Source organism: Rhinolophus hipposideros, assembly GCF_964194185.1.
Source record: "Rhinolophus hipposideros genome assembly, chromosome: 18".
NCBI classification, from domain to species: Eukaryota; Metazoa; Chordata; class Mammalia; order Chiroptera; family Rhinolophidae; genus Rhinolophus; species Rhinolophus hipposideros.
This window is the reverse complement of record NC_138064.1, coordinates 20,665,874-20,693,690: the sequence shown is the minus strand read 5'-3', so window position 1 is coordinate 20,693,690 and position 27,817 is coordinate 20,665,874. Positions and strand designations below refer to the sequence as shown.

The 27,817-nt window shown below is 35.7% G+C and overlaps 1 protein-coding gene across 32 annotated transcripts in view; it reads left to right on the top strand.

Annotated features, from left to right (window-relative positions):
• The window catches only part of HDAC9 (histone deacetylase 9), an 857,167-nt gene that overhangs the window by 513,611 nt on the left and 315,739 nt on the right, over nucleotides 1–27,817 (top strand). For 16 of the 32 annotated variants that reach the window (XR_013995394.1, XM_081080282.1, XM_081080306.1 and 13 more), the window contains 4 exons: nucleotides 3,254–3,376; nucleotides 6,169–6,379; nucleotides 6,815–7,032; nucleotides 23,328–23,591. Coding sequence is in view for 31 of the 32 variants with exons in the window: in XM_081080282.1 (XP_080936408.1) it covers nucleotides 3,254–3,376; nucleotides 6,169–6,379; nucleotides 6,815–7,032; nucleotides 23,328–23,591 (816 nt within the window). In the remaining variant the exon portion in view is untranslated. Of the gene's footprint in view, nucleotides 1–3,253; nucleotides 3,377–6,168; nucleotides 6,380–6,814; nucleotides 7,033–23,327; nucleotides 26,130–27,817 lie in introns of those variants that run through there. The other 16 variants (XM_081080298.1, XM_081080288.1, XM_081080296.1 and 13 more) reach the window with 1 other exon arrangement.

Here is a 27,817-nt window from a genome sequence, read left to right as displayed (position 1 = left end):
TTGCATGTTGAACTCGTGTGGTTTAGGACATCTTTGTACACCTACCACCCAATATCACACTGTTAATCTAACTTAATTTATTCATTGTTTCGTGAATGTTAAGTGATATCCATTTATACATTTCATATTTCCATTTCATCTTATAACAGCAATAGTTTCTGGTTCTGAACATTTTCAAATTAAAACCATCTTCCACATGTTCTAAGATGTGAAATGTTGGCATCTTAGCACAGCACTGATTTAAAGGCTGGATCAATTTTAAAACTGCGTTCTGCAGAAATCCTGATTTTGTCAGGAAATATGTGTGAGCTCACCACAATGCCAAGGTGGGGTCACCTTCTACCTTCACAAGAATACTGGTCCGGATCTTCCATTGTCTGAGTGAAATGGTACTATTAGCTCTCACCACCTGTTTTTCTGGTTTTCAACTGTGTCTGCATTCTTTTAAGCAATATAGAATACAGGTCCGGGTTCTTATTAAGAAACATTAACCTGGAGCTGATAGACTGCTCCCACCAAAAAGTGAAATTGAAGCAAGTTCGATTTAAAGAAGGTAGTTTATGGAAAACATTTTTCTTTTTAGGTCTGTTATTTGCGATTCTGGCCATTGGAAGTCTACATAAATGCTGTGCCAGTTTATCTGTAATCAACGGGAATAAACTAAGTAACATTCTAGTCACTGAAATTCTAATTTGATACTATACCAGTTAGCCTCTGTGGGGAGAACCAACTATACCTAGCGAACGAGGGGGACTCAGGATTTCCCTTGCTTCCTTTGGAGTTGACTCCATGACTTAAAGGTCCTTGTGTCTACTGTCACCATGACTTTTGCTTTTCTTCAGGTCAGCGGATTCCCAGTTGCACACTTTTATTCTTTTCCATAAGCTTCAGGGCCTGATTTTGCTGCTTCTCCTTCTAAAGCTTCCCCCTTCTCCACACTTTTTTATGGTTCCCTTCTCCTTCAATAATAGCTGCACAGTGTTGGTGCGTAGCTTCTGCAGCAGTGCCTGACAGCAAATCATATAACCTTGATCCGTTTCAAAGTGTTATTGTGGATCCCATTGGGAACTAGAACTGGATAAATTACTGAGTTTCTTCATCCATAACATGAGCATAATGATAGCTGGAGACTATCTATGAGGAATAGGTTACTGTCCAAAAAAATCTCTGACACAGATCTTGGCACATGGTAGGTACTGGAAGTCAACACACTGTCATAGAAAATGGAGCCACTCAATTTTGATATGAAACTACAGGGGTCTGAAATCCCATAGTAAGAGTATTCCCAAATCCCTTCCCTTTGATCAAAACCTGTGCGAGTAGCCAGTGTGTTTCTGCCATCATTACATCTGAGAAGAAACCTTGTTCTTACTGGAGTGTAAGTTTGCTTCCCATGATGCAGTAGGAGGACATCACAGAAGTTCTGTCTGGGAAACAAAGATTACCTCTTTTGTGAGGTCTGCGGTAACTTTTGCCGTCGTTCCCACAGTGCTGTGAGAAGCAGACACAACCTTGAATGAATATTATACATAATTGAAAGTGCATATTTCCCACATTTGTTTCTCTTCGTCTTTGAATACAGAGAAGTGAATGAAATATCCCTTTATTATAAATTATCACTGGCTGCCAATAAGCTAGTTAAAATATTGTTTTGTTTCCTCATACATTCTTTTCTTGTTCAGATATGTATTCCATACTTAAAATTGGGAACCAGATGTTAAAAGTATATTAGTGTAAGCAAAGCAGTAGTTTATCTTTTTAGTTAGAGCAAATATGCAACTGTTGGGGATAACCCCTAAAATAAAATTGCAATGTCACCCATTGTAATGATAAAATCCTTTCCAACAATCTTCATGATATGGTATTTTAGACAACAACTTGGTAAAGGGTTGCATGTACGTCAGCATAATGTTAAAAATTTCAGTATACCTCTTCATTTTTATGCACAAATATCCAACTTGTTCTTTTGAGGAAAAATAAGAGCTGAGTTAGCTTGGAATTCCAAGTTTCAATGACATAAATCCACATTAGCCTTCTGCTTTTATTATGGTAAGGCTGTGACTCATCTCCAAACAAACGTATGATGGAGGTGATGTTTTGGAATAACATCCTGTGTTTTGGTGGCGCGTCAGTCTTCAGTGACATTCTGAGCTGGCATTGTATTAGCACATGATATTTTCCCCAGTTAATTGATATCCCAGGTTTGTCCAGGGGAAAATCTACAGCTCCCCCAAACATGCTTGACAAGTTATTATATTTACTTTAGTCAAAGCCCGTGTGTGCAATATCCCTCTTGGAGGTGGTCTATTATTGGAGTCCCATATGCTTTTTGTTTGGGAAGAAAGCAGTCACTGTGTCATACTGTTACATGGAGTATTCTTTTTCAGGGATGTTGTTCCCTTGGGAACCATATCAGGCCAGAGTTCCTTAGTCTAATAAGACCTTTGTAACTCTTATTGTATAAGAGTTCTGGGAGGGAAGCAAGAATTAAACAGAAAATGTAATTCAAGCAACCCTATTAGGCCACATGTGGGAAAACATGACTCTTAGTATTGGATTTAAAAAAAGGTATTTGTTGTAAAATGGACTGTGGTACCAAAATGTTCCAGGTATTTCAGTGTAAATGAAGGCTATTGTGGCACAGGGAGCTCATAACATGTTAACATTTACTTCAGTTTCTGAATATGAATGATCTTAAAAAAAACACGGAGTTGTCTATTTATAGAGTTTATATTTTAAAAGGTATCATTTATTGTAGAAATCCTTTATGGTGATATTTACTCTAGGATTTCTTTGCATGAGTTTTCTCATCAGTAAAATGATGTTTAACCCATATGAAGATAATGATGACAACAGCAGTATAAGCGTGTTTATCACTCAGTAATACAAAATAGGATATATACTCACAAGAATTCACCAATGTACTTTACTAATTGATGACAAACACACTGAGTTTGGTCCATAAAGCTAGAAATTTAAAAACGAATTTTGCAAAATGAACGTAGAAGACCTGTCTTCAGATTTTATACTTATGTCTAATGAAGAAAATTTTAATTTAACTTTTACATATACTATTTGGATGCAGAAATGATAAAATAATTAAAATACCTAAAATATTTTGACTAATTATTATCATATAAAACCTATTGTCTGAAATATGAGCATTTTACAGAAAATTTGTGATATTGTAATATTTGGAGACTGCCCTTTCATTTCTTTTTTCTTTTTCTTTCTTTTTTATTTTTTCTTACAGCAAATGGTCTCACAGCAACGCATTCTAATTCACGAAGATTCCATGAACCTGCTAAGTCTGTATACCTCTCCCTCTTTACCCAATATTACTTTGGGACTTCCAGCAGTGCCAACCCAACTCAATGTAAGTCTTTATGCAGCAACAGCCTAAACCAATCCAAGTGATATTTTCACAGGGGAACTCTCATTTCTGGTATATTTAGACTTCAGAGAAACTTGGTAGAGTCTGTTCTCCTTCACTGTTTACTGGGTTGTTCAAAGCTATTCAGTATAATACTTTCAAATTAAAGGGTTATACTGGTTCACATAATAATATATAAAAATAATAACTAACATTTATGTAATGCTTCATAGCTTGTAAAAGAGAAAGCACTTTCCAGATATATTATTTTATAAGTTCCACACAACCATCCCATGAAACAGAGATTACAGGCCATGTTTTGACAGAAGAAGACGCTGACAACAGGAATGTCCAAATATCCAAGATCACTCAGCCCGTAAGTAGTCACCCTGGAGCTCAACCCAGGCCAGTGCTGAGAAGTGTAGCTTCTTATCTAAAGCACAGAAGCATATATTTATAGAATTTATTTTGTGAATGTCTTTATTTTGGGGAGTTTAAATTACTGACTCTGTGGTCCTGAAGAATATATATCTGGAAAACCTCTCTAAGAACAATACTAAACTCTTCCCAGGAGATTCAAAGTGAATCAATTACTTTAAGAGTCCTGACAACTGAAATAGGGTCTTTTTGAGGTCATTGTCCTACTAGCAGAAGATAGCAATAATTATTTTATACATATTCCCTAAAATAATATAAATTTTAGTCATTGTAAAAGATTTGTAAGCTTTACCTGGAATAATTCATCTGTGAAATGATAGTAAATTAAATTGTACTTTATGCAAAGGTCATGTGATACATTAGGTTTAAACAGAGATTCGTCGTAACCCTTGGCACTAATTTTACTAGTCTTTAACAGCAAGTCTTCCACTGAGTACAGCTTGTCAAATTCACATCTTTACAATATGCCCACATCAGGAAATTATAAAGAGTTGATCATTTCGTGACTAATTTATTTTCAGAATATAAGACCTGTATATGGTACGCTAATTTATGTATAAGCATGCCTATAGTGACATTTTGCCTGAGAAATTTTATGGTTGTGTTCAATACATATTATAAAATCAATCTAAGAGGTATCTTAGTATATATTTGGTGTTTCTAACAGAGTGATATAGTAATCTTATACCAGTGAGAAGAAAGCAAAATTTGAATGTTGTTTTATATCTGGGGATAGAAGAAGAAAGGCTTAAAAATACCAAATTCGACTATGCCCTTGAAATTATACATGAAACATTTGCAAACAATTGGTTCTAGCAAAAGGAAAATAAGGAATTAGGGATGAAACTAAACATAAATATCCATGGATGATATTTTCAAATCTTCACTTATTAAAAATTATTTTTCTTTTATACCATTTTTTCCTATCTCTCCTGATGATTAGTAAATACTACCACAAAAACTTCTTATGACACATGAGTAGGCATTTTATGTCCACTCCTTTTCGCATGCTCTAACTCACTCCTAGCTGCTAACACAAACATACACCACTTTTCATGTGGTCAGGGAGAATTTTTTTCTCAAAGGACCAAGTACTAAAGCCAGACCATTTAATGTTTCGATGGTAATACAATTTGGTACCATTGGATGCATAAACCAGTGTGGTTTGGATTGAAGTTTCATTTTTCTTTACTTCCATTTTGGTGTGGATGAGGCCATCACAATTAATTTTTCAAGTTTAGCATTGCTTTGGCAAAGGGATGTCTAATATTTCATTTCCCCACTGAGTAGTGGGAAATTTTAAGGAAAAGAGGCCAGAAGAAGGAATCACTTCTAGGTTAAACATTGCATTGACTTGCTGTGTGACTAAGACAAGCCATTTACCTCTTTGTCCTTTAATTTCTCCATCACTGAAAATTGCTTTGCTTCCCTGGTGCACAGTAATTTTGAAAGATGAAACATGAGTTTTGAAAAGAAACATGCCACATAATTTTGAGGTATTAGACTTCTGCTTTTGTAATACGAAAATGACCACCATTCATTAAATTCTTTGAATAGGATAATTCATTATTACTATTGATGATATAATTATTATTGCCTTATTACTGTTATCATACTTTTCAAATTCTTAATAGCATTTTCATTTGATCTAATTTCACTTGTAGTTTATTTTATTAAACAAAAGTATCTGGAGTGTCATATTCAATATTTGGTGATTTGGGGATCTGTATGAATTAAGATAAAATGCATGTTTAAATCAAATCCCTGCATATTTTATCCAACCTCTACTTGAGTTATCCGAATAATTTTGTTTTAAAAATTAAATATTGGAAACTTACAGCTCTGTGAACTTATTAGAGGATGTGTAGAGAAAGGCTGGGTTGTTTCTTATGCTTAAGACTCCAAAATTCAGGCCATTTTATCTCCAGCTTCTTAATCAGTGTGACGTAGTTGTTATTCAGCAATTTGAATAAATTTTACTTCTCCAGTATACCTTTTATTTAAGCAGTATATTGAACTATTTCAGAAAAAATGTTCCCAGTTATTAAGCCTGAAATTAGCATCATTTTAATGTTAAAAAATCTTTTTGTTGAGTTCAGTACAATACTACCCAATAGTAGATTGTCTCCAGTGCTTCAACTCTATTTTTATATCTCCTTTGTTAATTCAGTAAGTTTAAAAGTCTTGCTGTTAACAGTTTCCCATACTCAGCCATTGGTAAGATGGTAGGTTTTCGTTTTGTTTTGTTTTGTTTTTTTGGTTAGGTACTATGGAATAAAAACTAATCTAATAATGTACAGATGCAATAACCCACATGGATGAAGGATAATTAACATCTTTATTATTTCTTGACACAGGCTTCAAATTCGCTCAAAGACAAACAGAAGTGTGAGACCCAGACACTCAGGCAAGGAATCCCTCTGCCTGGGCAGTACAGCGGCAGCATCCCGGCGTCTTCAAGCCACCCCCATGTTGCCCTAGAGGGAAAGCCGAACAGCAGCCATCAAGCTCTCCTGCAGCATTTATTATTGAAAGAACAAATGCGACAGCAAAAGCTTCTTGTGGCTGGTAATTAATAAGGGCACAGTTTGTCAGTCTTTTGGGGTTTTTTATTTTGATAGTGATCCAATGTAATGTCTTTTTAACTCAAGACCCTTGTAAAGATTTACCATGTCATACAAGGGTTTCCCTGATACCTAGTGCTGTGGGAATGGCTATTATCCTTATTTATTTCTCTAGATCCATGGGGGACGGGGTGCGGGAACCTCACCTTACTTAACCTTTATATATACCAAAGTGGACTACCGGTGAGTTGTTGGTAAGACACATGCCTATCTAATATTTTGGCACTTCTGCCTTCACGCCATTCAACCTAGCCTTCTTCTGATGTTTACCTGGTAGAATCACTGCTTCTCATAAAATGTATCCCATATATCTGTTTTCTGTGGCTTCTTGTTAAATTAAGTGTGTGTGTGTATGTGTGTGTGTGCGCATTTTTTTCAGGTGGCGTTCCCTTACATCCTCAGTCTCCCTTGGCAACAAAAGAGAGAATTTCACCTGGCATTCGAGGTACCCACAAATTGCCCCGTCACAGACCCCTGAATCGAACCCAGTCTGCACCTTTGCCGCAGAGCACATTGGCTCAGCTGGTCATTCAGCAGCAGCACCAACAGTTCTTGGAGAAGCAGAAGCAATACCAGCAGCAGATCCACATGAACAAAGTAAGCCCCCAAGCCAAGTCAAAATGTCATAACCACCGGTGTGGAAATTGGGGTTCTCTTCACTGATCTGGGCATGCAGAAGGAGCCTGTTGGTATATGTCGCAGTCCAAAGGACTTTGCCATCCTAGCCCTGCTGTCAGGGTCGAGGACACCATCACAGTGTCAGGGTTTTCACCATCATTACATTCATGGGATGTTTGTAGCAAAACTGCGATTAGAGATGAGCGAGGTCTTTTATGACTGAGCTCCTGTTTTCATACATAAGCACATACAGGCACACGTGTGCATAGCCTCCTTTTTCAGGATTGCAGAAAAGGCTTACAGCAGAGTTGAATGTGGTAGATTGACATCTCAAAAAGTTTGCACAAGTGCCGGCCGATATGACAAGCTTATAGCCAACAAGGTATTTTCAGCAACTTTCGATGCAACCATGTTATGTTTAGTTTTACTGTGCCCCACTCACTCCAGGGTTTAAAACAGTTTCTCAGAAATTTGTGGTAATTTCTTTCCGGCAGCCTTACTGTGGCCGAAATAGACAGCAAATGTCTGAATGTCTGTATCACACCACATCCTTAGAAGCTCTCCTGCTGAGGCAACCACAAAGAAACACTGATTACAACATAACAATATCAGACAGGCTGGTAAAGCATTTTCATTGAATATGTAAGCAAAACTGATCTGTACGGTTTTGCTGTTACCCTCTGTGAGGAGGCTTACGAAGCAGAATCTTCTCATTCCTGGAAAATGTTGAGATTCTGAGTATCAAGATTCTGTCCACTCTCCTTTGTTACTGTGTCACCTACAAGTATCTTACGGAGGCATTATATTGAGAAGTGATGTCCTATTTACTTATATAAAGCTAAAAATTGGCTTAGTGTTAAAATATTTTTATTGTGACATAAACAAAGCAAAACCTCCTGGGCAAAAGTAGCAGTAGGAAAAGGGAATCTTTATCATGGGCTCACCTTATTGTGGGCGGGTCTAGAGTTTTTCTCTTCTCTTTGGCCTCCCCCTTGCAAGGCAGAGCCTTGAATGGAGGGAGATGGGCTGCAGATCACTGTACTGAAAAGAAATTCTTTCAGCTCAGTCCTTTGAAGCTCACAAACATGATGGGTGTGGGATTGGGGCTGGTGTGAAGGGATGGCAGTGGCAACTGCCTTGCCTGCCACCTTTCTCTGTACTGCAGACCATATTTCATTATATTGCAAACTCTTTATATAGCATCAGATTAATGCCTATTTTATTGCCACAACATTTCTCTAAATTTATCAAATTATTTTCTATCAAATCAACCTCATCATAAGAGAGCCAAATTCCTTGTACAATGGCATAATATTGTTGACTTGAATGTGAGTCTTCATATGTTTGCTGTATTATGGTAGAGTTAGGTTTGTTTTGTGGTCTCTCAGCATTGCTTAAAACTGCCAGGTATTCTTGAAAAATGTCTAGGGAGAAAAATGTATGTCTAGGGAGACAAAAGGAAAGATTGGGAATCCACATTTTGATCTGAAATTAGGTTTGTTAGATTCCTATGAATACCTTTAAGAATATTTCAGAATATATGTTTTCTGTCCTAGAGCTGCCACTGTTTCAGAGTCAGATGGTATGTGAGTATCAGAATCTACATTTTAGATTGAGATTTTGACAGGTGATGGAAATCTCAGTCACATGGAAGAAACTCAGATGAAAAGCAGGTATTTCCATTTTAACAATGAGAAAGGCAAATCTTATCAGAGACCTTCCCCCATGGGGAGCTGATTCCTTGGAATCTGTTAAAAATTCTTCCCCAAATTAGAAACAAACCTACACTTTTAGGTACATGTTTGTACAGTGGTTTGATTATTAAATCTTGTCTTAATTAGGCAAAATGAAGTCCAGAAAACTTCAAAGTACAAAGCTGATCTTTATGTATTAACCTCTCTCAGTTTGGGTGTTTAGATTACTCAAGGAAATCTCCAGTTGGCTTTTCTCCAAGTATGTATTCCATATGTTTAATCAAGATGGCATATACACATTGGGTATTCTCCAGATTTTGAAAATATTTCACCTGCCCTCAATTGTCTAAGGGAACAGAGAAGAATCTTATTAAAGAAATATTAAACTTCTGTCCTATTCTAAAGTATTCACAATGGAACCGTCAAGAAACAAATTGCTACAGTTCACCCTTCCTTGTGAGGTGATGAAAACATTTATCTCACACTAGGTGAGGGTCATAACTTAGATGTCCATGCTACCAAGTTTCTGTATAATAATATATTTATGTATACTATAACCATTTAGAATACCCGCTAATGAAAAATAACCACAGAAATCTAGTCATTTGTTCCTGTTATCTTGGATGAACCTGTATTGAAGCCATTCAAACTGGAGCCAAATAGTTGGTATCATAAAAACATGGTCCCTGCTCTTGAGGTAGGTACTTAGGATAGCAGGAAATATGAGCACATGAAGACATAGGTGTGCAAATGACATATTTTAAAATATATTTTCCTTTTATTCCCTCGACTTTTGTTTTGTTTTGTTTTTCCAAGGAATTTAGGGAAGCAAAAATTGGAGTGACCAGAAAGAAAAAAATCAGTAGGTTTCTCTCTAAACCTGCATCATATTAAATATAATTGTCCTTCTGATATGGAACTTTTAATGATATATTTGAATTGCTAATAATCTTTTGAAGAATTAGAAGCAAAACTATACTTTTCAGAGCATAGTTTATACAGTGATTTACTTATTAAATTTTGAAGACTTTCTCATATCTTGCTGTAGTTTGAATACATTTATGAAAGCTGTAATTCATGCTTGTTTTAAGTATGTATACAGTGTAAATGTTGTTAATCATACTAAATAATTTACTTCCTTGTTGCCTGATTAACAATGACATTTACATGGGAAACTTGTGTGTTGTAGGAATTACTTGCCTCATATAATTATGGTGTAAGTACTCTATAGCTTAGCAGAAATATCCTTGGGGTGGGTTTATATAGCGTTTGTATTATATGCACACAATGAGGCAAGCAAGAGGGGTGAGTGAAAATCTTGTCAGAATAATTTATCTCTGCTCAATGGTATGAATATTCTACTTTCACTGAAAGTGTTTTGAGAACCTTAACCATAAGAAAATCATGGCTTACAACCTTTGTTCTTTTAGTTTTATGAGATATTTAAAAGATTAAGAAATGCACTAAACAATTTCTGGTTCTAATATATGGTACAGTCATGCAATGATGACTTGTGAGCCTTTTAAAAAAGCCAATCATTTCTTGATCAGAGCATCAAAAGAAGACTGTTGCTTTTGCCAATATCGTGTGGATTTTCATTGGGGAAAAAAATGGTTTCTAGAATAGAATTTTCTTCATAAATAGAAAAGAGCAAATAAAAAAGAAAGAGGGTATTGACAATTTTCGTCTGAGCCCATTTCGAGTTTAAATATTGCCACAGATTTTCTGGTAAAATAAAACTATGATTAATGAAAACAAAATACACCACAGTCACTTGGATATTTTTTATAATTTTTGCAGTATTCTCACTACTACCTCTTTAATAGAAAGGCAAATCTCTAGTCACATCACTATATGAATGAAATACAGAAATTTTCCTAAGTATCTTCAGGCATTTTTGTAGTGAGATAATTTGGCATAGATCTCTGCCCCCTGCACAGTGACATTATCCTTTGAATTATTTCACTGTTACAATATTAATAGAATAGCACTGATTCATGACTAATAGTTTCTATTTTAACTAGAATTATAATACCTTTGCTAAGACCTGTGTTTTTCATATTCATTCTACCAATTCCGAATAAGCAGAAATTTTAAGAAACTTCTTTCTTCAATCAGTACTTATTTGAATGAAATACAGAGCTGTGCTTTTATATATTCATTTAGCAAATCCTATCGCATTCTTACTTTGTGCCAGACCCTATTGTAGGCACTAAGAAAACAACGTCCCGGTGGAGCTTGCAGTCTGGAGAGTGGGAGAGTGAAATATTTAAGTAAACAGTAATATAGTGTGTGAAGTATTAGGATAAGGGACATGATGAAGGAAATTTTCTTTGAGGAAATGACTTGAGACTTGTTTAGTTACTTCTCTGGAATACCTTGTCTGTTTTATATCTTTTCTTTTGTGTCTCTTTCTCTTCCTTTTTTTTTTTTCTAGTATGCTCTGTGATAAATATCTTATGCATTCCTATGACTGGATATCAGCCAACACTTAAAAAAACCCACATAAATCATGAGATGATATCTTATATATGTCAAGGTTCACTCTAGATATAAGTATTTATTATATATTTATTACTATGATACTTAGGCATTTTGACATGAGTGCTATTTTATCATAATAAAAATATATCTAAGACAAGACCAGTAAAGGAGAGGCCAAGCAGATGTCCTGCATTGCCCTTATTAAAACAGGTAGATATTATGTCTGACAAGCAAGGAATTAATATAATTATGCTCAAATGCTGGAACAGAGAAAATGTGGAGCTTTCATTAGGTTTTAGAAGAGAATTTGACTCGTTATGTGAGTAGTATCTGTTGTATTCTTTTATTCCTTTTCTTGACATAATTTCTAACATAAATGTTACGTATTCTCCATAACCCTTCATGATTCATACCTACTCCTTGTCCCCAGTAATCCATCCACAGCAATCCAGGAGAGTAATTCTTTCATGCCTGTGGTCACATACAAACATAGCATGTAGGGTGTGTGTGTGTGTGTGTGTATTTTTTGACTGCCTTTTTTTTTAACCGCAATTTTTTTCCTTACTAAGTATACCTGAAGGCAGTTCTAAAATAAAAGTATTTTGTGCACTATTAATCAAAAGTGTATATTTTTCCAAGAAGATTAATTTCAAGAACAACTATTAGATATGTACATTCCAAGAGGTTTACATTTTTCTGAGTCACACTTCATATTATTAAACAAGTAAACACTTCGTATGAGCTTTATTTTACTAAAGGTAATTCTGTCAATGGCTTACTTTGGGAAGATTCAACTTTAAGTATAATTAGATGAGGAGTATGTACCGATCTTTGCTTTATTTGCTGCACCTATTTCTCCTAGTGTATCTTTCCCTCCTTTTATGCACAATGCATGTTCTCAGCTCCTTCTCTATAGGTAACATAAGTATAGGATCATTTAAGTAATACCAGCTCCCTCTTATATGTAGGATCTACCATGAGCTCAGGTACCATTCTATTAGGTTGGTGTAAAAGTAATTGCGGTTTAAAAGGTTAAAAATAATTGCAAAAACCGCAATTACTTTCGCACCAACCTAATAGCTTTCTTATATTATCTCCTCAAACATAACAACTCACCTTTTTTTTTTTTTCTTACTATCTAGAAAGTCAATTTGAATGGACTCAAGTAAGTTGACAGACGTGACAGGGCCAGCAATTGACCAAGCTGGAATTCCTACATAGGATGTATGACACAAAAGCCTGTCCTTAAATTAAACTCGTGCTTATGATTTCAGTGTTTTTATCACTGGAGCAGGAGACCAGAGTTTCCTAATTTTATTTTTGCCAAAAAGTAGAAAACTTACAGTTGAAAACAAAGCAAGCCAACAAATCAAAAAGGAAGATCACTTTTTTTTTTCTTTTTTTTGGTGTTGGTTGAAGAAACCAACCAGGATGAATGAAGAAATCCCTTCTTCTGACCCTTCTTCCCAACTTTCCATGTATTTACTAACTTGGAAGACTTCTTTTTTTCATGGACCTGACAGTGGGACATTGAGATATCCTTTTGGATTATAAGGCTTCCGAACAGTGCAACGTGAATGTAGTATAGAACCGAAAACAGCCAGGCCACATTTCATCCCTTTCTCTCCTGTAACATTGCCATGATTTTAGATTGGGCAAACATCTTCTCACAGGAGTTTTGGGCAAGTCTAAAGCTGAAAGTCTACTGACTTCATCAAGTTCAACTGAAATGCAAATCTTGGCATCTCATCTATGGGTGGTTGGAAAATGCCTTGTTTTAAGTTTTGAAAAATGGATGAGTAGAAACTTGAACTGGGCTTTCATTTAGAAAATAGGCATTACTGTTGTCAGGTTTAATTTCTCTCTATCCATTTGACAGCTTGTTTCCATGCAGAGTCTTTAATCACCAATTTCGGATTACATTTTGCCCATTAGATGGATAGTATGTCCAAAAACTTTAGCTAGCACTGAAAGACAGTCTTAATTTTATAACAGTAAAAAGGCTTCTAGATTATTTATCTATCTATAGAGGTTTATAAAAGAAACTTTGACTTTACCCTTAAATAGATGCTATTTTGACATGATTAGCCCAATGTAAATAGATCCGTGTAGGTATGTAGTGGGCTTCAAAAAAACCACTTATGCTGCAATACCAGCTTACATCAGCACAGAGAATTCATATAGAAGCATTTCACTATATAATTACAAGTTGATGGTTTATAATATACAGAAAATGGCTTGTTGCTTTATTATTAGATGTGATGAAATCCTGTGTTTGTAAAAGAAACTAAATGACCATTTCAGTGGATTAATGTGTAACATTCATAAACGTTCCCAGTGCTGCTTTCATAACTTGAAGACGAAGGGAAGGACCTCGACCTTTCCTTTTCACTCTGCACTGTTAATCTAGTCAGAGACGCTTTTACTGAATGAGAAAAACAATAGTTGGACATGACTATGAGGTAAGAAAATAGGGGAAAGAAAAATATCTGGGGAATTAAACCATGTGAGTAGTTTGACTGATGTTGATTCCAGGCAGTTCAAAGGGAGAGGGAGGCTAAATAATTTGGTTGTTTCCCAACCTTGACAAATAGTTTCATTTGACAGAATGAAATAATTAAGCCTTAGTAAGGAATTTTTAATACAGCTAAATGATTTGTAGACATGAAAACCACCAATGGTTAGCAGTCTGTTTGTTAAAGATTTTGGTTGCTTATAAGTTCCTGATTTTAGATTTTTTTTCTCCCTGTATCTTTCTGCCCTCTCTCTAAATACTTTTGAAATTGGAGGGTTTCATAGTGACCCTGGAATGTCATATGGCCTCGCGTATTCCGATTCCTGTACTCAGAATTGTACCCAGGACTATGCTTTCATATCTTGAATGTACTGTTGCTCTCTTGTTATCAGTTTAGTTGTATCAACCAGAAATAAAAACTCACTTGATTTCTGGCATGGAGTAACTGAAGGTGTTCCACAAAGATTTATTAGCAACCGTTATACTGCATACTGGAAATGAAAATAAAGAAAGCATGTTCTTTGCCTTGAATGGGCGCATAGACCTGTAAATAGATAATCCTATTCAAAGATAGTTCCACATAATACATAGCTCATTTGAGTTGCAAAATCAAGAATGCTTGATAACCTTTCCAAGAGAAATTTCTGAGGTTCTGCACAATTATTTATTCGTTTTGCATCTTTGGTCAAAATTGCGAACTTCTTTGTCCAAGAATTCTCGAATGTGCACATTTAGAGGTTTCTAGTGAGGCTTTCATGAAAGGATGCACCATAAGTACTTTGTAGATATAGTAAGCAGTACTGAAATCTAAGTCAGTATTTATAGTCTTACATAGCACTAATAGTTCGATTTTCTTTAGTTTGTTAATGAGAATGGTTGTCCAGAAGGGCTAGACTATTTCCAAGGCACACATTTCCTACATGTCTCAAGTATTGTATCAGGCTACTGTGTTGTAAACCAAACCACTAAACTTTGCTCCATCTCTCTCATGTCTTTGTATTCATCATGAAGCTGACCTTGTTTTCTCTTTGAAACAATATTGTGGTTAGTTATTGTGTTTTTATTGATGTATAATTTATACACAGTAAAATTTATTCCTTTTGCTGTACAGTTCAATGAACTTTGACAAATGCATATCGCCAAGATATAAAACAGTTCCTTCAAGTTGCAAAATTCCCTGTGATGCTCCTTTATAGTCAAATCCCTACCTCTACCCGCTGGCAAAGTCGTTGGGTTGTTTACCATGTAGGGAACGTAGAACAAATCACAACAGTGAAGGATGGTGTATTTTAAGAGCATGCGGACATCAGCCCTAAATGATTTAAACCATAGTATGTTCAATCAAGACGGGACATAAGGATGATTTTCAATGTTCACAAACCGGCGGTCTATGCAGATAATCCATCCCATTGAACTGCCCTCTTTAAGAGGCCTGTCTGGTGTCTGAAAAAAACATTTGAATTGTTTGGTGACTCTTAAACAATGAGAAGATTTCAAATGCAAATCTAGATTTCTGGCATTGTCTGGAAAATGTAAAAGTCTGGTCACCCTGGGCCCACATGCCCATGTGGCAGTTGTCATTTGGGGTTTACTCTTGGTTGTGCCTTTTAAACAGGGCTTACACTGTTTACCAAAACAAGGGATTGATCCATGGGGAGAACGGGAGATATTTATCAGTCAAGTGACTTGAAGTTCACTGGCTATGAGATCTTCTCTATTCTGAGACACAGTCTGAAGTCACCAAGACTTAGCTAAAAAAAATAATAATAATAAAGATGCCTTTCCTTACTGTACCTCTCTCCATTTCCATTAAAGAGCTAAGAAAGAAAACTTGGAAAGAAAGTGTATTGTCAACTGAAAATCAGAAAGGAGATTATCAGGGACAAGTCCTATTAGGTAATATAAAAGGACGTAAAATTACATAGTGTGTAAAAGAAGGAAAAGTAGCTCCTTTGTATTCTAGGTAATGAAAGTCCCTAATAATTCTTATTCTCTTGCTGAGGATTTTATGTACTGAAAGGTCAGTCTTCCTGTTTCCACTTTTGTCCCCCTCACTTGTCCCTCATTGTTTCTCAGATAAAATATAAATATCTTCATGTGGCCCACGTGGCTGTCCTGGTCTGGCTCTTACCCCTTGGATTGATCTCATCCCCTTCTCCCTTCCCTTCTTTCCCGAGCTCCAGCCACATTGGCCTCTCTGGTTTGTGGGAATCTCATTCCATCTCCAGGGGTTGTGCTAGCCACAGATCTGTATGGAATGTTCGACCTCCAGGCCTCTTCATGACTCGATCTTGGTGTTGGCGTCTCTCTCAGCTCAAACCTCACCTCTTCAGAGAAGCCTTCCCAGCCCAGACACATTAGACACAGACACTCACCCCTCCCCATCATTCTCTATCACATTTAGTTCCAGTCTTCAGTTGCTTATTTTCTGCTGACCCCACTGAAAGCTTGCCTAATTGACCACTCTCTTCCCAGGGGGCTGGCATATAGAAACTGCTCAATAAAAATTGTAGAATGAATGAAAGGTAAACTTTCTCAAACTAACTGAGAGGAGGAAATTTTCACTCTCCTTTCCAGAAGTGAACACTTAAGTTACTGAAATATTAGAATGTTTGAGAGCCAGAAAAAGGCTGTTTTAATTGCAGGCATTGTTTTAGACCATCATTTAGAATTTTAAACAAGCTTTTATTAAGAATTTACTGGGTCCCTAGATTAATTTTATGTATCTTCAATATTGGTAAAGAAAGGATTTTTTTTTTCAGTTTAGACTGAAATTCATTATATGAATAATGAACCAATACATAGAACGTCTTTCTCTCTTGTTATTTAATTTTGGTACTTTTGATTATTTTTTTTTTAAATGCAAAGAAGCGAAATAGCATGGACTATTTTGGCTTGAGGCAGAGTGCTTCTTTTCTAAGTAGACCTCTTGATTTGAAAGCCTTCCAAGCTCACTATGTTGTTTTTCAGAACAGTTGGTATATACCTAATCTGTTTGTGAATTGAGACAGAATTATATCATTATTTTTAAATCTAGTTTCCTTGGAGCTTAAGGGAAAGGTTCTATTTTCCAAGGGAAGAATTTTACATTAATTTAAAAGAAAAAAAAAAAAAAGAACTTGTGCTATTGCCATTCTCCAAGTAAAATCTGTATTAAAATCTGAGGCAAAATAAGAAAGTGATGAGTTGGGTTGAAGGTCATTTTGCATAATTAGATAATCCCATTCAAATATTTGTGCTTAATGGTTTGTTGATAATTTCAGAAACTCAGATGTCTGTCAGCAACAGATTTACTCCTCACACACTCCTGTTCTTAGTTGCCACTCAGAAACTGTTGATATTTATGGGGAATGAAGGGTTTTGGTGGCAAAAGTAAAAAAAAACAGAAAAGTAAAAAAAATATTTAATTCAAAAGCACTTATGCTGTGTTGACTTCTAGACATTTATCAAACATTGTAACTTACACAGAAATGAGCTTAAGGGGTTAATATGTAAAGATGAGCAGCACCGCCTTTAAATATTTATTTAATTTTATAGCATTTGCCACTAGAACATAGGATGTTTAACATGGAATATAAAACATTGCAATTATGGACTTGGCTGTAAATCGTGACCCTGCCAGGGGTTGATAAGAATGGAAGCACTGAGCTGTAATACCTGAAGATGTTAGAAGTTTGGATAAAATATCATGCTCTCTGGCCTATAGACTATCTGTGAGTACGTGGAAGTGGGTGTGTTACAAACCCAGAATGCCCATAGACGCCGGCAGCATTCTTGGTGTTTGTACTATTGCTGGACGGTAGCATGGAGAATACAGAGACACACTGACAGATGAGTATGAGTACAGATAAAAGGGACAGGAGATGCTGCACAGCCATCAGTTTCTTCCTCTCAGCTGGGTTCCCCACCAAAGTAACTCACCTGGTGTCAGACGAGTGACAAGCCGTGTGTTTTACAGATGGGGTCTCAGCCGAGATTCACGCAGACTTGCACATTTATCTGTCACACAGATGTTTCGTCTTGTGTTTTCTAGCCAGCCAGGCAACAGTTCAGCTTTGCTGGGGGATCACCTCCAGATGTTCAACCCAAGAGAGACCCTGCTACCCCACTGAGAATAAGCAGACAGCTCTTCCCTGCAGCTGGCCACTCAGCAACGGTACAAATTCTAAAAGGGTTAGCCATGTTCGTGATGGTCATGTTTGTAGTTCAAAATCACAAAGAGCACTACATCATCCGAATACTGACTTTCTTAGTAAAAACATTAGAAATTTACAAATATCACCGAGTAACTTCCTATTTTAAACGTCTGAACTAAGACAAACCTGGCAGGCAGGTTTCCTATGACTTTTGTTTGTAGATTTTCCTTGCTGATGTTAATTGCTAATTTTTCCACTCTGGCCAATTGGACTGTTTAAACAAAAACAGCTTGAGTCAAATACCTAAAAGAAAATAAGAAGTGCAGGTTAACTTCCTCTATTCATTTATGTTTTGCAATACCAGCTCCAGGAGGTCACATTTATCTCTTTTATGTTTTGTGAAACTTAACAAAGAGCACATTTCATGCCAGAGATGGTGAAAAAATGGTGGTTATTGTTCTTGCAGACGTAGTCATTCACTTCATAACCTGGGAAAAAAAGTGTCAAAGCATTGCTACTTAAATATTAAGTTTTCAGGTATTTATGAAAAAAGACGAGTGGGAGAGAAACTAGAATAAACCCTAGATTGTTGATTCATGCAATTGGGTAACTGTTCACTCAGATGAGAAAAATTAGGTGATCAATACATTTGAGTGGACTGGGGATAAAGGTTCTCGCTCAGCTATTTAAAGTTTATGATATCTATTAGATATTCTAGATCTAAGCAACGGCGTTAAGTAAGCAGCTGAATATGCAAGTTTGGAGCTCAGGGGAGACCTTGGAATTGTTTATATTAATTCACTTGTCATCAGAATATAGTTGTTTCAGAGGAGAATGCAGAGTGGAAGGGTATAAAAAGTTTCTACTCTGTTTTGGAGACGATTCACTTTTCTTGGGCATGGAATTACTTCCTTCCAAAACAGGGGTTTGAAGAATGTTATTAGAAATTTCCAACTCCAATATTTTATGCTTATATGATCTCCACTCGTAAGTTACTGTTTTACATTTCTTTTACAAACCTTGAAGGAATTCTGCCCTTGGAAGAAGATCATTTTGCCATTCAGACTTCTTGTTCAGTTATCACAGCATTATTCATTCTGGCATTTTTCTCCCTTGTGTTTCCCTTAGTTCATCAGAAGTGTAGATGTCGCCAAAGAAACTGACTGGAACAAATGGCATTGTTTCTTTACTGCACACTAAAACTATATATACAATTTCATATACGTATCTATGTCAGTGAGGTTGTAAATACTGACCAAATTTGATTCATTGATGAAATGATGTGATTTCTGGGTACTTCAGTGACCTCAGAAATATATTAACATGTCGAATTTTAGAAGGTTTTCTGTTAAAATGTACATATGATATATTCTGTGAACACTCAGCATTTTGTCAGTGTTGGAGATTTTCTTGGACACATTTGCTATAAATTGTATGCCAGTAAATTCACACATAGTTTGTCTGGCCTTTGGCTGCACCAACACTAGTAATATTAATCGCTTACTTTCAAAGATGCTATGATTTTGTCTTGTTTTCCTTTCTAAAATGCTTCACCCTCACTGACATGTATTAATAGTCTCTTTCAATTGCCAGTGGATTTGACATTTATGCAGTCATTATTGACTTTTGTAACAAGAGAGATTTTGGTTAAATAGTGTGGATGAAAGCCTAGGTGTTGTGAATTCTAAAGCAAATGAGAAAAGAAAAATGAAGACAATGAAAAGAGATAATTCAAGGAGTTTTGTTGTGAAGGAATGTACGTAATGGTTTTTGGGGGTGTCAAGAGAGGTTATATTTAAGACAGATTATAATACTGAAAGTGTACAAACAAGAATACTCCAACAGAGAGGGAAATGTGTGATAGACAACAGAGTGGGTAATTGCAGGAGGTGATAAGATCAGGGCATTAAGCCGAGGGATTGACTGAGATAGGAGTGCAAACATTGCTTTCATTGTAACAGGAGAAAGGGTGAAAGGGACAGTTGAGCTTCTCTGCTGATGCTTCTATTTTCTCAGGGTAATAAGAAGCAAAGGTATCAGCAGGGACTGAGGGAAAGGTCTGAATATTAGAGATCTGAGGAGAGAGGAAGTAGTTTGAAATAGTTATTGCAAAAGAGGGAGTAAATTAGAGAAATGGAGTAGGATTGCCAAGTAGAGGTAGCATAAAGGCCCATTTGAGGGTTATGGATTTGAAAAGAAACATTCAGTATGATTGCAAATTATTTATTTGTTTCCTTGCTTACTCACCTGCTTGGGTTTGGCAGAGATTTGGTATTAATCAAGTTTAGAAGTCTTACTTTTGAAAAAGGCAGGGGAATTGAAGACAAAGTAAGGGAGTGATTTTTAATGATGGAGAATTGAACCTAGTCCAGGAAGGAGGGAAGTAAGAGAAGAGGGTGGTGGGTGATGGGCAGTGAGAATGTGGTTGGCTCAATAGCCGATCCGTTAGTTACCCAATTGCATGGAGGACCTTCCAGAGATGAGGGATGGTTGGAGTCAGAATATTCTGAGGATTAGTCAGAAGAAAGGAATGATGTTTGAAACTCCTATTTAGGAGAGTATACAGTTATGGATAAAGACCAGGTCTAGGGAGTGATCGTGGTACTGGGAGCTGAAGTAGAGCAGAGGACAAGACCACTATATATTAGGAGGTCAAGGCACTGAGAGGCCATGCTGGAACTGAGACTGGGAAGGAGAGGAATAGCAACACAAAGGTCTTTTTACTTAGCAGATGGTATTTGTAGCTTCCTCTTGGTTATTAAATACTCCTGTGTTCAGGCATCTAGAAGCTGAATAAGATTCAGAATCACCCTTCAGTATGCAAAGACTTTTGACATGGCATTTCCTGTTTCTGGTCATGTGCTCTCTGACTGACCTTTCATGAATGGCCTTGAGTTCCTGTGCTGTGACCACATACCCCATATATTTTTTTTTCTCTTGTCCTTATAGAGGTTCTTATAGGTAAGATATTTTGAACACCTCTCAGGGGTGTCTGACTCACAAGTATCATTGGCCCACCAACTCTGATGCAATCTAGCTCCCATGGAACTTGCCGAACTAAGCTTTAGTAGTGAGAGGGAGAGTTTCTCCAGCTTAGCAAGCATCCTTACAGAAAATGAATAGCAGCAATCTCCCCGCCGACAGTCCCTCTGAGGGGCTCCTGCAGCCTCCTTCACCTGACTAATACCTTTTCGTAGATAAATGCCTTTCTCTCCACGAAATTCTCTAACCTGCTCTTGTATGTTGTCTGAAGTGGTTGATGGAGGTAAGAATTACGGGACTGACTGATCTCTCTCTGAAGAATGAGTGGATGTTTGTCACCCAGTGTCCTTATTCCTGCTGTCCCAGCCAAAACTGGGACTTTCCCATTAAAATCCTGTTTTATTTCTATGGTGTTACATATTCTTTTTCCAACAGCCAGTGAAATGGATTTCCACAATTGTGTATTCAAAGTTCAGGAATGTTACATTGTCTCTCTTCTCCAAAATCTCAGCAGTGTGCCACGTATTTTATATTTAAGACATGAAGAGCTGAGGAGCATTCAGAATCGGTAGAAAAGTCCTGTAGAAAGTTTCCAAAAAAGTACTTAATGACATTTTAAGCATGCTGGGATGAATGTCCTCCTTATGATGACTGCCCAGGAACAATAGAAGTTAGAGTGTAGGCCCAAAGGAAATTGATATTTAAATTGCCTTCTTCATTTTGATAGGAATTTTGATTGGTATATAATCTCTTAGCTTGATCATGCCTCCCTTAGGATTGGTGATATTTAGGTCTTATGTATAGTTTACACTAAGTTATATGTTATTTTGCTAAAATCTTATTCTCAACCCAAATGTATTATAACCTGTGTGACTCTACCCAGCATCATCTTCCAGCACACTCCCTATCTTCCTGTTCTCCGACCCCACTGGTCTTTCAGTTGCTCAAATGCGCTTGGCTCCTTTTCTAGTCTACACATGGTGCCTTCTGCCAGAAATGCTCTTGACCTTTATTTCCACCCTTCACACACATCTAACTATTGCTTTCCATCCTTCATCTTTCCTGTCTCGGCCTACCCATAACACTTCCTCAGTGAAACCTTCCTTAACAATCTACATTCCACTCCTATGCCAACCAGTATAGGTATTCTCTTCTAACAAACTGAGTTTCTTTCTTTTTTCCATTTACCATACTTGAAAACAAGAATGAGTTTATCAATGTGGTGCCGTTCTAACACACTAACCTGTAAGTGCTACAAGGGCAGGGCAATGGCTGTTTTCCTAACGCTTAGAATGGTGTCTTGAACATAGTTGGCACTCAGTAAATATTTATTGAACAAGTGAACGAAAACTCACAATAATTCTACTTACAGTGAAAGTGAAGGGCTTCCGCAGCAGGTGCTGGGCCATTTGACGTTGTCTGGACTGGAGGAAAGTGTCTCAAACTGAAGAAGTTAAATCGCTCTTTAAAGTTTGAATAACTTATGTATTCTAACTCTGATGCATGCATTGAGTTTTAAAAATATAGGTGTGAGTAGGAGGTAAACTTGAATTTTACACAGAAAAATCTGTGTTTGTGATTTTAGTGGTGGTATTCTAAGTATGCTGCTTTTTACAAAAATTGGCATATTGCCTCCATGGGCACTGACTCAGCAGAAAACGAAACGCTTTTGAAAGTAGTTCAAGATCTGCAGATGATCAGTCAATAGGGACACTGTCAAAACAAAAGGCCTGTGTGAGATAAACTCATCTTGAGAATTTTTCCCCATTTATTGAGCTTGTATACTATTTTATGCTATTGTATAATTTAAGTATGTTCTCAGTTATCTTTGTTAATCGATGAGCAGTTAATTCATACACTTCTGAAGATTAAGTATGTATGATTTACTTTACAAGATAAAAGGTCTAAATAATAATTTTCAAATGAATAAATAATTTCTTTTTCCCCCCTAATATTTAATTTCCTTTTGGATATATTCATAAAGTATTTTTAGTGCTGTCAAATGTTTTTTAAGTCCGGCATCTTTTTAAACTTCAGAATTTCAAAATCAATATTTGCATGTTTTACAAGTATAGATACGAAGGTAGTTTATCATTTGACCATTTAGATACAGGAACATTCTATAGACAAGAAGGACTGTTAGCATTTGTGCTTCTGTCTTTTATAGCAGTTGACATTTGTTGAAAAATCACATTTTTGGAAATTTGTCATTACCTTTCCATTACATTATCTCCATTACATTTCCTTTTGAGAAAAAAAAAATTCTCAGGCTTATTTGGATTAAATTGACTCAGTACAACCTGACCTTGTGAAAGTTTAATGGTTTCCATAGAAAAAATTTATTATTTATCTCTTCTCCACCATTTTTAAGTGAGTTAGAGTCATTAGAGGTCAAAGTGTGTTTTGCTGCTCTGTTACCACCGAAAACTATTGAATTTTGAACCCCTGAACACTCTCTTCTAGCTGCTTTCGAAATCTATTGAACAACTGAAGCAACCAGGCAGTCACCTTGAGGAAGCAGAGGAAGAGCTTCAGGGGGACCAGGCGATGCAGGAAGACAGAGCGCCCTCTAGTGGCAACAGCACTAGGAGCGACAGCAGTGCTTGTGTGGATGACACACGGGGACAAGTTGGGGCTGTGAAGGTCAAGGAGGAACCAGTGGACAGTGATGAAGACGCTCAGATCCAGGAAATGGAATCTGGGGAGCAGGCTGCTTTTATGCAACAGGTAATAGGCAAAGATTTAGCTCCAGGATTTGTAATTAAAGTCATTATCTGAATATGGAATGCACTGCAGGTTTTGGTTAATGGATATTATTTCCTATCTGTTTATATCTCTGAATGATTTGATTTTAGTGTTTAAGGATTCTGACTAATGCATATATATCTATATAGAGATCTCTATATATACTGATCTCTATGTAGATATCAAAGTTTCATTGAAACTCCACTGGTAAGGAAATACCTGTTACACTTAAATTATACAACATTAAGTGTCCGAGTAATTAATGGGCTTTAAATCATCCCAAAGCCTGCCACACCAATTACTTCTAAGGAAAACGAACTCACTGTTTTTTTTGTTTGTTTTTTTGTTTGTTTGTTTGTTTTAGTTTTATCTGTTGAGATCACTGACTGCTGGATATAATTTCCCAGTCTGATCAATGAAACATTCTATTAGTTCTTGATTTGTTTTGATATGTAGAATTCAATTTTCACATCGTTGTACATAATGTATCATATTGCAGTCTTGAACACTGTTAAAGGTAGTCTTCCCCTTCCTTCCTTTCTCATTTTTGTTAAGTGAATTGTTATGGCTACCATGCCAATACTCCTAGGTCACTATATAGATTGCAGTTGAAAATATTAGGAATAGAGGTGGTTTTCAATATGTAGATGCAAAGTACAGTACTATTTTAAATATTACATTATGTCTCACCTGGCACTGTTCATTTTACTTTTATCTTGTTTTATTTGATGGCATTGTCTATGAAAAAAACATCAAATGAAGCAGATGCAAATATCGGCAAGAAGTAATGTGCAACTTTATGGTCTAATCAGATACTATATTGTATCTACATTTGTAGAAAACACAGTTAACCGTATGATTATTGTCTGCTATGAAGTCAAAATCATGTTGAAAAGAAGGTGTATCATATTTTATAATCATTACTCCTAGGATCTCTTAAATATAATTCCATAATGACCTGGCATATGCCATACCTTTTTGGCAAATAAAAAATTAGGAAAGCTAGGTTTAACAAAAGAATCTACCTGTACATAATGCACCTTCAGAAGGACTGGGTCCTTTGATGCTATGAAATACAAATAACTTTGGAGGCAACAGAAGACTCTGTTTATTTAAGTCAGTTCTTTGTCAGGTTCCTGCTGTTCTACAGAAAGCTGATTCTATGAGGCTGAACAGGAAATGCCTTGTGGAAACAGGAAGTCCAAGTGATTCATGTACTGGGGAATGTAGGGGGGAAAAAAAGGAGGATAGTGTTTTACTCGTTCGGTTTTTAAAGGGCACTCTATGAATTGATTTATTGTCTAAGAAAATAACACCACAAGTAGGGAAATTGTTAAGGAAGCTTTTCACTGGAACATTTCCTTCATACTCCCTTTTGATATGTTTACCTTGGTTTATGGGTTTACTTTTGTTAAGCTAGTTAAAGATTCGTTGTATTAAGACCCCTTTAATATGGATAATCCAAATTGACCTAGAATCTTTGTGAAGTTTTTCTATTAAAATATTTATATTTCTAAATCGGAGGTATTTTAAGGTGTAGTATCCTGTTTCAAAGGAGATACAGCGGTTTTGCCAAATGTAGACATTGTACAAATATATGTTATTGGCATGTATTGTTTACATTTTGCTGTGACATTTAAAAATATTTCTTAAAAAACGTTACTGCTAAAGATACATTATCCTTTTTTAAAAAGTCTCCATTCAAATTAAATTAACATAACTAGACGTTAGAAAGTTTAAAATTTTTCCATATAATGAAAGTCCTGATAATTTGACAAATAACTGTAATAGGCAACACTTCCTATTACCAACATATTTTGGTTAGTCTATTCCTTCAGATTAAAATGACTTTTTGTCAGTTGTTTTGCATTTAAAATATGGCATTTCTAACATAAAATTGTATATTTTTTCCATCTCATAAATATACATTTTCTTTAAAGTCTTTTTTTCAATCTCATAAAAAAGGGATAGTGCATCTTTTAAAATACATTTTATTTGGGGAGGAACATGTGGCTGAGCAGGCTTTTGTATAATATTAATATCACTTCAAAGATATGTAATCACAAACAAAAAACTATTTTTTATAATGTCATTTGAGAGAGCTTCATCAGTACAGTTGGTGGACATTAATTGTTTGAATTTGATAGTCTTTGAATTTAATTAATAAACTACCTGGAACCAGTGAAAATAAAAGCTGGACTTAATCTTAGAACTAATTGATAATTGTCTCTTTTAAAATCTACTGTATTTATTATAATTTACACCCTTAAAGGTGATCTCTTGTTTTGTGTTGTAAATATATTGTTTGTATGTTTCTCTTCTTGCCTTCTGTTATAAGTCTCTTCCTTTCTCAAATAAAGTTTTTTTTAAAAGATCCCCTTTCATACATATGGCTTTGTGTAAACTTGATATATATAATCGAATTTGAAGCTCCTGCACTAGGTCTCTTATACCAAAATATATCACCATTCTTTGTTGAAATGAGAAAATAAAGAGATTTTGAGCAGTTCTAATACCATTAAAAAAAAAATAAATCCAACAATAATGAATTTAAACTGTTTACATAGCCATTATCAACTAGCAAACACATATATAAATTTTTTTTGCATTTCATTTCCTCAGTGTGGCCTTTATCATGATATGTTATCATCTTTGATGTTAACTTCTACATATAAAATTTTATATAAATAGATGTCAAGTTCTAACTTTGAACAACTTAAAAAATTATTTTTAAAAAGGTTAATATAATCCCTTGAATATAACAAGCACTCAATAAATGTTAAAATGAGTAATTTTCCATGTATCGTGATAGTGTTATCTATTAACAATGAGAGCCTGACCTACAAGTATAAATGGACAGTACAGAAATTTAAAGAGAAAAGAGTAATTGAATGACCTCCTCTTATATGGAAACACTTATTATAATGCTAGTGTGAAAAATAAGGAGCCTGACTCAGATAAAGGGAATTAGGTCATACACATCCCATAGGCCTTGGGGTACCTTGTTCCTCTTATGGCCAGTTGCTAGTCAAACTTATCAGTCAGTATTTCATAGTGTGTTACTGTGTATTTGGTTCAATAGATTACAAATATTTGTTTTGTATTCTTTGATTCCCTTAATCTAAACTTTAATAGAGTCATACAAATTAAAGTTACTCTAAGTCACAATAATATGGCACTAGATTGTTAATACTGGAGCTAATACTGATTGTTACAAAAGGGATTACATTCCATCATGCCATAAATTTGATAATTTGGTCTGAATTTTGGAAATACCATTGATACTAGTCATAATATCCTGAAAATTGCCTTTGGACTATAAAAATTACAAGTTTAACTTGGTACTAGAGATCTTCAGAAAGAGTTGGAGGAATCAGTTAGGTAACGGTTGTATGCTGTATATCTGATCTCCAAAGTGTGAAGTGGCTGTTTTAATGAAAAGCATCAATCGCATGTTAGAAACTTTTTCTTCAGGAAAATAGATTTTGCCAGGACTTGAAATAAATAACCATTGGATTTTTCTCTTCGGGCAGTAAAAAGCGGCCTTCTCCTTTATGAAGGTGGCTGTTGAAATGGAGATTTCTACTTTTCATGGATCTGAGAAAGACAGTCTTTAAGAAATTTTTATGTTTCATATTTCTTTTTGTTCTAAAGGATGTTAAAAAGAAATTCAGACACTAAACATTTTTTTGAAACCTGCTCAACAGTTATATAGGAAGACAACAGTATTTCTTTTTTTAATTTGGCATTTCTTTGTGATTTTTTTTCAAAATAATGGAAGCATGTAATTGTAGGTATATAATTGTGGGTTAACAATGATAAATAATTGAGATCTTCAAATTGTAACCAATTATAATCAGAGACTTGGAATGCAAGAGAAGGAGTTTGAGAGGTAGTTTCCCTTTATAACTGGTAATTTTAAAGGGAAAGTATGGGAGGGCAACCAAAGAAATCAGGCAAATAAAACAGGATATTGAGAATGTAACTTCTAGGAACTTAACAATTTAAAAAGTTTCTATTCTCATTTTATAATCACTTCTTTAAGGCTTAATAAACTGTAGGGTTTAGACAAGGAAACTTTAGGAGACCATCTGGATTCACAAAGAAGACTTTTCGATTATTGCAAACATACAATGTAGCATGTATTGTTTTAAGCACTTTACATCTGTTAATTCATTTAGTCCTCACAACAACCTTATGGGTAGGTA